Here is a 12130-nt window from a genome sequence, read left to right on the forward strand (position 1 = left end):
GATAAGGCCAAAGGATTTGGAGCAATACTGAATCAGACCTATAGACCTTACTCATTCAGCTGTGTGTGTTATTGAAGCTGCAAGATGGTGGTGAACTTCTCCAGTCTGAATATAGCTGTGCAGAAGTTTTAGCTACTGACATCATGACTCAGGCACAGCAGCTGCATCACCCTTCATGCCATCCTATTGCCCCATTAAAATAAGAAATTACTTTAATACTGTGCAAACCTATCAGTAAGTTGCAAAACATCAGGTACTAAATTTCCTGTGATTAAGATTATTAGATCATTTCAATTCCATACAAGAATGTCTCACACAGCTGTACTTTGATTTTATAATTTTGAAGGACTGTGTGTCTGTTGAATCATTCGATCTTTGGTGATGTTATTGAAAGTCATAGATTGTATACGATTTTTGTGTGTAAATTTCTATTTTATACCTTGTCCCTTTACCTATGTTTTGATTATATTTAACTTTGCTAATGCTGCAGTAATATGTTCTGTTACAATGTTAATTTTTCATTCTTCTTTCTTGCATATACATTGCATAGTGCAAATATTCTTCTTTATATAAAATTCACATCTAAATCAGAAGCACAATTGTGTGCATAGAAATAATGCACCTGTCTAGAAGAATGTTTCATGATTTCTTGCAATAGATCCATAAAATATTATTTTTAAAGTTATGGATAAAAATTCTTCCTGCAAAATGTGCTTTTATTAACAAAGTGATGGTTTTAACATTAAAACCTAATGTAATGTAATCTGATCTTTCTAAATTAAATTCTAAAAATAAGTCTTCTGTCTTTGAAAACGAAACTTCTCTAATGACTATTGAAAAATTTATTGTCACTCATACTTTTTCCTCATTATGACTTAGCCATTTAATTTAGAAAATAGTATTTGTCCTTCTCAGTTGATATCAGTTGACTCCACTCTGTTGTAAATGCAAAGAAAGGATGAATTCAAATAACAGAGATGAACAAATATGAAACCTTTCCTGGACTGGTTGTGTGGACAATGGAAAAAATGCTGGAAAGCCTGGTGGATGACAGAAGTGATGCACAAAGTAATAACTTTCAGGGAAGAGAAAGTAGTTAATGTAGCTGATGTTCATGGAGCAGTTACAATGAGGCAAATGGATTTTTCCTGGTCTTCAGAACTGGGCCTTTTGACAATAAGTTCTTTAGTAGTAGTTTAAAAATCAAACTGCTTGAACTATGGTAGACTTTTCAGCCTCATGGTGTAGGCATCCTGTGACAAAGATTATAATAAGAAAAGCTGCTCTGAGATCGTGACATGTGAGGAAGGCTGTCAATGAAGTAGTCTGGGAGAGTGGCATGAATAAAAAATAAAAGTCAAAGTGACAATACTGAAGTGATCAGATTTGGTACAGACAATTATCCTGTATGTTCCAGGAGTCTGGCAGCAGAGAAGTAAAGAAATCCTCAGAGTAATTTGCCTACAGTTGTGTTGCTCCTGTTCCAGCAAAGCTCAGAAGAGAGTTTCTTTTATTGTTTGAGTATTTCACAAACAATGAAAACAGCGTTTTCCTTTTATCTACCTGAGCTGTACAATGCTCTCTAATTCTACCAGCTGTTGCTAAGCAACTGTAACAGTAGTAGTGATGTTTATCTAAAGCCTCAATTTATTTCACTTTATCTTAGAAAAGTAGAAAAATAAAATCCAACCTGTCCTCAGTGATCTCCATTTGCAGGATGAGATTGCATCTATGAAGAATAGTCTTTTTTTCCAAGGGTACTATATCCACATTTAGCTCAGAATTTTAAAATATAGGATCTTACTCTCTGTAAAATAACTTTTTCAACACCGCCTTCTACATATTTCAAATCTGATATAGAACTTGCATTGCTTTTCTCTCTTTTTGATGCACTTTCCTTCATTTTGGTGAATCTTTGAAAAGAATTGGAGAAAATTCAAAGGAAAAAATAAGAGCATGCAAAGATCTTTGCTTTTCTGGGATAAAATATATAGTTTTGAAGGAAAAGGGATAAGCCAACTTCATAAAATCTATCTGCTTTTAATTAAGAACTTTGTGCTGTGTCAGAAGGAAACACTGTCAAGCTGTAGCCTTGAAAGAGCTCTTATGGTCTTATTATTTTTTGCCTCTACTAACCAGTGACACTGAGTTGATAGTGTTATACACAGGATTTTTTTTTTAAGTATTAAAAGTCTTTTTAGAAAAAAAATGTATTTCCTGTAGAGAGAATATTGTCCCACATTTTATTTCCCCATTAACCTTTGTGAGTACTGATTTATTGGGTTTTTTTGGGCAATCTAGTCTTGAAAAGAGAACATGAAGTATCTTTTTCTCAATTTGTAATGGCAGTATAATCCAGTTTATGTATATTACATTTCAGCATTTAGAACTTCATTAAAATAAAAGCTTTTATACCAGCAATTAAGATGTTTTGCTCTGTTACACAGCAATACTAGTATTATGGCAGAATTATTTCAGAATTTCTTGCTGAATAGTAATATTGATCTTTAACCTTTAGGACAATTTAATTTCTGTTGGGTTCTGGACAAAGACTTAAGTATACATAGGAAATGGTCCAAAAACCCAGCTCCTGACACTCATAGTACTAATCTGAGACTTTAAAAACATCAGCTTTTCTGTTTCATCAGCACAATCAATGAATATATATCCTGTGGCTAGAAGGTCTGAATTTAAAATGTTTTATAGATTGATGGATTTCCAGTCATCTTGTGAAAGTCTGCATGAGAATTTAAGGTTATTACACGCATTTAAGCATATCATGTGAGAGAGACTCCATGAAGGTCCTAGACTGGTCACAGCCAAAAATTGCAAGGTTTAAATACATCTGTATTTAAAGGAAATCCATCTAAGTTTTGTAATTTAGCTGCAATTTTGCCTCTATTTTTACCCTTAGTGACACAGAATATTTGATGACTCAGAAGCATCTGATAGTGTTTAGAAGGGTTGAATCTGGCAGCCAACAGAGGAGAGGCTGCCCCGTGTCTTTCCCATACTCAGGCAGTGAGAAGGCTGAGCAGCTTTTCCCAATAGGCACACAGAACACAAGGATACACCACGTACACATGTATACATGTCCACAGCTGGCTGCATGGATGAACAGAGTCAGACACACTCACATGAGCTCAGGCAGCACCAGCAGCATCACTCGATTTCCCATCTCTGGCCCAGAGCAGTTGTGTTCCCCTCATCCACCCACGGAGCTGACTACAATTTCACTAGGCTGCAGTAGTCACCCAGCCCAGGGCCCTGTCCTTGAAGAAGACTGCCTGTATTCGTCTTCTTGTCCCCTGCTCATCACCAGATCTGTCCAGAAGTTCACCAGCACCCACAAATGTGCACACCTGCACTGGCTCCTGGTGCTGCGCAGCAGCCAGGCAGGCTGGGGTTGGCACAGGCTGTCCCTCACTGTGGTCTCCCCAGTCACTGGCCACCAGACATCAATTTTTTCAGCTCAAATAATTTTGAAAAAAAAAATCTCACTAATTCTCTTAACTATTTTTGCCTGAGTCTTGCAAAAACATAATGAGTAAATTTACACTGTTCTCATTTCACATTGTGCTAGGACTGTCTTGAGTATGTTTAAATATCTGAAGTACCGAAGCCAATTCTCCTTGAGGTTGGAAAGCAATGGCAAGCACAGCAAGTGGACCCTAGTGTGGGGCAGGTGCCCTCTTTGTGACATATCTGTGCTGGGGCATGCTCTAGTTGTGCCAGTAAAGCTGGTGGCTTGCTTGTGAATAAATCTTCAGTGATTCCTAAATTAAAAGGATTTCAGTACTTTCTAATTTGATTAATTTCCTGGAAAGTGCCTCATAACGGTGTTTTGAGGTTTTTTTATGGATTTTTAAAGGACACTTGAAAATGCTACATACTATTTAAAATAGTCCTCAAAGCATAGGGCCTTTGCCTCTCTGGCCATTTGACATTTCTGTTCTTGATTGAAGTTATTTAGGAAATAGCAGTCTTACTGAGTAGTAAGACAGTCAGAAGATGGTTTGAGGTTATACTAATGAGGAAGAAGTGATGAAAGCCCAGTGCTGAGCACAGCCAACTGATGGAAGAGGCTACAGGGCCAGCAGGTCTAAGTAGGGGTAGGAAGTGCTGGCAGATTAAATAGAGCTCAGGAGAGAAGAAAATACAAAGACAGGATATAAAAACACAAGAGAAAGGAAAAAGGGATGGTTGAAGCAAGGCGTGAAAACCACCTGTTCGTGTCTTACAGCTCTCTACTGCTCCACCAGAAGCAACAATTTAAATCTCTAGCTATCTGTTGTAGTTCAACAGGAAATCTTTTTTTCTTCTATATGTACATAACAGTTCTTTGTGCTACCAGTAACATTTCTTTTTTATCCTTTATATTAAAAGCCATATTTACAAAACTTTTGCTGTCATGTGTTTTCCTGATCAAAGTCATTTAAGTTGTGGCTAACACTGCACTAACAAAGTTCTGCAATTGTGCACACGTTTGAGTTAAAGGAGTCAAAATTGCAGGCATGAGGTACTCTGGGGCCTTGAGAGATGCGTGTCTGAATTTGCTGTGCAGGAAAGAGGATTTAAAATCTTTGAAGCCTCTAACCATCAACTCCTATAATTAAGGCCTCACAAAAAAGAACAGGAAAGAGATGATGGGACTCATCCTGGTATATATTGAAAGCAGATGGTCAGTGCTGTTTTGTGCCAGAGGGAGATAATCCCAAGGTAAGGTGAGTGAAAGCAGGTGTATCAGTAAGATCTCAGTAAGATTTAGGGGCTGCTGGGCCCTCTCTGAAGGTTTTTCTGGAAATCAAATATTCGTGTCCAGGGGCATTGCAGGCCAGCACTGTAAAACTAAAAATTACTCCTCTTTTGAACAGAGGTGGAGCAAGCATCCTGCAAGAGGGTCTTGCTAGGCCAATAGATAGTAACAATATAAAGAGAAGATTAAGGAAGACAACAAAAAAAAAGTATATGCTTTGTAATTCCCATGCCTAAACTGTTCTCTGTGGAAAATTCCTCAATGCCTGTGTTTAAAGTTGAAAATTTGGTAGAACAGGTTATGGAACAAACAGACAAAATAAACAGTAATGTCACAATCACCATGTATTATCCAGAGTTTAAAAGACAATCTAGGAAAAAAATTGCTGCACAGCAAAAGTAATCTCTAGCTTCAATTCACCTTTGATGTCCATATTTAAAAGGGACAAGGGGCATAAAAGTGTAAAAGCTGGAACACCTGAAATTTGTGTTAGGAAACTCTATTAAGGAAAAAAAAAATCAATTGACACGTGATTAAATATGACATATGAAAGAAAAAGTTTAAAATTATATGCTTTTCAAATCTATTGGAGTTCTCTGAATGAGTCGGCTTGAATGTGGATAAAGGTCATCAGAATTTCAAAAGACATTGAACAAGGCTTCCTAGTAACAGCTGCAAAGGAAATAAATCAGGTAGGGCATAAGAAAGTTGTACATTGCTAAAAGGTTGGATAAAAGTTGTGCCTTTGGAGAAAATGGATATTTTTTATAAAGGCAGGAGTTAAAGAAATCTGTGCTGGCATGTGTGTTCAGTGCACTCATAAGTGATCTGCAAAAGAGGGTAAGCAATGAAGTCACTGTGATGATAGGAAGTGATGAGTTAATGAAAATGAGGAGCAATTGTGAATAATACAAAAAATAGCCTTATGTGACCAAGTAAGGGGGTGTTAGAGTACTTGATAAAATTCAGAGTAGACAAATGTGATGTGATGAACATAGTAATAAATGTAGGAAATCTAATAAGTCACATCTTTCTATCTAAAATGGCAGGCTCTAACCTCACTGTAATTCCAGAGAAAAGAAATCTTAGTTATAATCCATATCCATGGATTATATCCATAAAATGTCAAGCTACTACTTAGCTGAGAAAAGAAGATATGAAATTAGTGGGAGAAGACAGAAAAGGATTAAAATTATCACTGTGTAAATGATGTATACACATTTGGAATATTACAAGAAGTTTTGGTATCCCTGTCTCATGCAGGGTATAACACAGCAAGCATCAAAATGGTCACAGAAAAGTGATAAAATTGCTTAGTTGCAAAGAACACCTATATGAAATGGAACTTTTGAAGTTGGAAATAAAAGAAGCTGGAACATGACAAAGGTCAGTGAGATGCTGAGTGGGATAGAAAGCATACATAAAAGATCATCTCTATGTTGTCTTTTCATGCATAAACTTACTAGGATGTCAAATGAACCTAACAGATGGTAAAATATGAACAAACACGAAAATGGGTTTTTTGTGGGTTTTGGGTTCCCTCTACAATACCTGAATGACCCTAGAAGTTAGAATAGACTCAGAGGATGACTCAGAGATGAGTTCATGGAAAAGAACTATAATATCAAGGACTATTAAACACGAAGACAAGGATACTGGACTGTCTTCCTGTTAAGAAATTCGTGAGATGCTGCTCCTGAATGGGAGGGAAGCTCTTTGTCGAAGTCCTCCCTCCTTTGACTTGCTGTGGGGGAAAAGGTACTGAGCAGAGTGAGCCTTTGATCTGGCTGAGCACAACTGTTCTTACTTATTAAATTTACTAATGCAACAAATTCATATTATGAACTATTTCAAGGAATAAGGAAGATTGAGTCTTGCTAGATATATATTCTTAGCCTCTGTAGCTGCAGAATGAAATATGCTCCTTACAGTCATAAGAATAAACATGACGTCATTTTCATTCTCATGATTGATCAAAATATCTTTAGCATCACTGACTTTACTAGAGTTAGTTTTGATGCATTCTATAGTTTTCTTGTTCAAAATGAATGTATCCTGCAAAAATTCCTATTATTATATAAATATGTATGTGTATACATATATATATATACACACATATATATATATTAATCTTCCACAGACTACAAAAGGGCAGGAAGTGTGTGTAGAGAGAGTATGTACCTAAAGGCCCAGGAAAATAAAAATCAGACCTTTTAGGAAGGGTTTTCTAAGTTTAGATTTTGTGAAGTTTGTTCAAAATCTTACAGGAAAGCAATATTAAAAATATATAGATTCCTCGTGATTCTACCACTTGTATTCTGACACCAGTATTTAGGGCAAAATTGCAGTGTTTTGTTTTCTTCATTAGCTCTCACTTAAGGATCACAACTGAGAAATGTTGAGCCTGACCAGGTGCAATAGGACTGGTACAGGATGTGCAAAGTGACTTTGAAAAATAGAATAACAGAGCAGCCATTTAAAATATTTTTCAACTACAACCCAAGAGCATCAGTTTTTTCAAAATGCACTTTTTATATCATAAGGTAAAAATAGCTGTCCAGAAGTATCTTCTTACAGACAATGTATGACAGAATAATAATAACAACTGCATAGTTTGTACTCATATAAAGAGTTATCTGGTATCATAGAAATAATGGCAGTCTAATACACCTTTAGTATTAAAATAATTCAGTGTATTCATATTGTACTCTATCAGTGACTGCACATCTTTTGAAAAATGACAGTATTTATTTTGCTATTTGACATAGAGTCCAAAGGTAAAGTGAAATGTAGGAGTAGACCTTTTTGGGGTATATTCAGTGATCTTCAGTCTACATTCAGCCTGGTAGAATGATTTAATCTCTGGTCATATTTTTTTAACATTTCCTGTTGATGTGTTTGTTAATCTCATCAGTTTAATCTTACTAGCCTGTGGTGCCTCTGCAATCAGAAACTGCATTATCTCTTGTGGGATACTGTATGCTCAACTGCTATCTAATTTGTTGCTACCTGTCACCCTAAGTCTCTTTGTTCCTGTTTTCCAAGTATATCCTCCAACTGAATCGCTTTTAAGTGGTTTGATCCTGAATTTACACATTGAAGAGATGTAACACTTGACAGTTCTGAAGGTTTTAGACTTACATATGTTGACAAAATAGGTATTATATGGATAGCAGGTGGCTTTTTTTTTCTTTTTTTCCTACATTCTGCTACATTTTTCTAACATGCTCAGGTCTTAACCAGGCAGGGAAAGACGTAGGAGATGTGTTTTCTGGGTCTGTACAGCTCTTAAATCTTTAAGTATTGCTTACTTCAGAAGCAAAATCTTCCTTGAAATGTGCAGCAATGAGTTTTCTGGGAGTTAACTGTGTATTAAATTTCTTCTAGGATTTTTACTGGTTTTTTTTTACTGAACACTAAGTAAATAAGTATATATTTATATATGCATATAAAATTAAGAACAAACCTAAATAGCATTTCACAGTAATAATTTTTCTTTATGATTCTCCTTTGCTTCATGTTTTCTTGGGTACAAAGTGAATAGGCAATATGTGTATGACTAGTTCCAGAACCTTTGTATGAATAGTTTCAGAACCAGAGGAATATATATATATATAGGAGAGTAGAAACAAAGTGAAGAAAAAAAGGGCTCTGGGTTGTAAGAAATGCTTAAATTAAACAGGGATAAAACATTTTTTGACTTATTCCTCATTAGAGTCTGTTTATTTTCCAAAATTGTAATGCACAATAACCTGTTATCTACAGATAGGAGTACAAAACACCTTTTAGAATAAAACTGGGAGCAATCACTGGCAGTTCCAACAACTTCTGCACGTAGATAACAAGTGTCTGTGTAAGGAAACTGCTAAGTAATGGTCATGTGGGGGCTGTGAGAGATGGCTTGCTACCCCATCAATATGGAGTTTAAAATAAAAGTTAATAAAGTTTATATTATAAACTTTATAACCATATAACTATAAAGTTAATAAAGCTTAAAACCAAAGATTAATAAAGTTTTATTTTAAGCCAGCTCTAGGGTTCCCAAAGAGATTAGAGACATAATTTTTTTGTCTTCACAGATGTCAAAAATATAGTTAAGATACTGCATTTACATATGCAGTTACATATGGTGTACTGTATTCTTTATGCACTAGAATTACAAATTTCTGTTCCTAAAATGGGATTCTGTCTTTGACAGATTTTAGATGAATTGCTAAAATGCACTCCTTTTTCAATGCAAACCTTTCACACCCGAGTGGTAGGAAGGCAGCTGTGCAGCACAGCTTTCAAGGGGTACTTGACTTACTGAAACCCATATTAGAGACATGAAGTAGCTGCTTAGAGTTAACAGGGTGGTGGACTGTCACTATAATTTTCCTTTTCTGTTTTCAGAACATCAGTTCTGTAGTAATTAAATTATTTTAAATTGTTTGTGGTATTTGTATGACATTTCCCCTGTGATTGTAGGAAGAAGGATACGATGCATCTTCAAGTGTCTGCAAGAATGCTGATAATTTTTAGTGAACAATACATAACTGAAATATTCATGCTAAGTTCATGGTGTAAGAGTTTCCTTCTCTGCAAATGTTGGATAGTAAAGATGTCTTATTAAAGTGAATCAAATGATAGGTATACCAAAGAAGATTTTTATTTTAAAAGTTTCCTGAATTCCCACAGCCTTTTTATATCTTCATTAGAGTTATTATATTTGAAATTTAGTAAAAAATGATTACTTGTAATTTCTTTAGTTTTAGGAGCAATCCCTCTTATTAAATCCATCTTACTGAGATTTAGAAACTTCCCATAAGAACTTGACAGCACTTCTCTGAAAGAATCTGTCTGAGAGACCCACTTCTGGGAAGCTAAAAACAAAATTGTAGTCAGAAATACTCTTCTGGTTTAGGTGTAACAATAAAATGTGGGATTATACTTGTTCTGAAGTATTTAAAATGCATATAATAATCCAAGCATTTCAATCCACAGAATGTCCTTATATTTTTTTCTCTTTAAATATTTCATTAAAGCTTCTCTCCAGCTCAGAGTCAGGACTGTTGTGTGGGGGATTAACAAAATCAAGTAGGAGACTAGCAACAGTGTGCACTGTAAGTCAAGGTTTCTTGCTGAGGACTTCCCGTTAATGAGCTATCATGCCCTCACAAAATCTGTAGGATGTACAAACCAGATACAAAGGCCTGCTGAGTAAACCCTTAGTGTTATTTTTTGAGAATAAAATAAAAAGAAACCAAAAATACCACACCCAAACCAACCAAAAAAAAAAACCAAAAACAAACCCCAAGCAAAACAAAACAAAACAAAACCAAAAAACCGAACAACCAACCAAACCATCAAAAAGACCAAAAAAACCCCCCACTTTTCTTCACACAAAACACACGGAACTAAAAATATTATACCACAGAAATTTTGCTGTGTTTTCTAAGTATAGAAATCTTGATGTTAGTTGCAACACAAAGCATATTATATGTGTCTACTTTTCTTCTTCATATTAAAGAAGTTTTCAGAACATCAGAAATTCTGATATTTTAGTACTTACATAAAAACTTTTTAAATGGCATTTGCCAAAATGTTTTGAACATTCTTTTGCCATTAGACCTATCAGTCTGCTGAATTTATGGCATTAAGGCTAATACTGAAATTTCACATTTGAATGAATAAGTAATATGTTGTTAATACTACAGAACCTTCAATAATGATTCATTGCATAAAAAGATGTTAAGTTTCTCAGAAAATCCAGCTATGACAGTTTTTAATCTGAAGGGAAGAATGGTATAAATGCAATTTTATGTGCTGTTTGTAATCTAGAAAAAATATTTTAAAATTATATTTACATATTGGTTCTTATGTAAGAATGTATACTGGGTGAGGAAACAGAAAACCAACTGCAAATTTTCCTTTCTTCTTTTTCAGGTCAGAACTGTGGAGGCTTAGTACAGGGACCAAATGGTACTATAGAAAGCCCTGGATTTCCTCATGGTTATCCAAATTATGCCAACTGCACGTGGATCATTATCACAGGAGAACGTAACAGGATACAACTGTCATTTCATACTTTTGCCCTCGAGGAAGATTTTGATATTTTGTCAATTTACGATGGACAACCACAGCAAGGCAATTTAAAAGTGAGGTAAGGTACCTTTTTTTCTTTTCCAATTTCTTTCTCTGTCTATCTCTTTACCTTTCTTTCTCTCTCCTGAGTATATGTTCTGATGATATGTTAGAACATATATTGTGTTTCCTTGGTTCATCCCTAGCCAACTGACAGTATTGCTCCAAGATCTCACAGAGAAAGATGTTAATCCAAATTTCAGATTTTTATAGCCCTAGCTTGTGTATCAGTAACATCATTTGTACTTAAAATTTACACAGTCCAAGGTCAGTTTTGGTGAAGGCCCTGAGCACAGAAATATTCTGCGTTTCAGTATATTATTTTTATTTTTCTGCTGGTGGAATCCAGGTTTTGCTATAAGTCCCTTTCTTGAAGGCACCGGGCACCAGTTTTTGAAAGAACTCTTACTGAGATGAGTTCAGCTGTAAATTTTTTGACATTGCCAAAATTGAAATTCTTCTCCATTAAGCAGTTAGGGATCTTTAAAGGTCAGAAACTGGTGTGTCTTATCTGCCCAAATACCACTGAGGTCAGAGGGAGGCTTTATGGCGCTTTCTGATCTTGAAGCTTTTTATAACTTCAGGTTTTGAAGCATTAATTTCATTGGTGTCTTCTTTTAAGTTCCTCAGTCATTTCCTGGGTCTGGACTGCAGAGCTGGAAAGCAAACAGGGCTTTCAGCGCTGCTCTGTCATTTGCTGTTCAGGCATGAGATTTATTGAGTACTGTAAAACACTGCTGTCAGTTCTGTTGTCTGATTACCCTTTTATATGCTGCTGATTTATACTATAGTGCTGAAACAAATGTAGGAGCATCACCAATTTGTTTCACATTTTGGTGGGTATCATCACTGGGTATTTTTGACAAGAACAATGTTCTGATTGATTGTTTACTCACTTCAAAAAGTTTTGAAAACTTTGGAAGGTAGTACAGAGTACAATGATTTAGATGCACAACGTGTGGGCTTAATTTTCTGTACTTAACTGATCTTTAGTACTTGTATCACCAGTATAAAGGAGAAATATTCATTTTTTAGTCAAATGCTTTTATTAGCATTATCTAACATGCCTGCTTGTTTTGTACTAATCTCAGTAAAAAAAATGTTTAAAGGAAGAGCACCAACAAAGTAGATATTTTACTTCTCATTACTTGTATTTGCCAATCAGTTAGCTTCACAAATGGCATTATGAAGAAAAAAGCATTTGTTGGCTTTGCAGCATGTAGAGGTTAGCATAGCATAATTTGAATGACA

General features: G+C 35.3%; 1 protein-coding gene across 1 annotated transcript in view; it reads left to right on the forward strand.

Annotated features, from left to right (window-relative positions):
- Positions 1 to 12130, forward strand: part of CSMD1 (CUB and Sushi multiple domains 1) — a 1076561-nt gene that overhangs the window by 212630 nt on the left and 851801 nt on the right. Inside the window, exon 2 of the mRNA XM_083857383.1 lies at positions 10682 to 10898. Coding sequence (XP_083713509.1) covers positions 10682 to 10898 — 217 coding nt within the window. The remainder of the gene's footprint in view (positions 1 to 10681; positions 10899 to 12130) is intronic.

Source organism: Zosterops lateralis (genome assembly GCF_965231275.1).
Source record: "Zosterops lateralis genome assembly, chromosome: 3".
NCBI lineage: Eukaryota > Metazoa > Chordata > Aves > Passeriformes > Zosteropidae > Zosterops > Zosterops lateralis.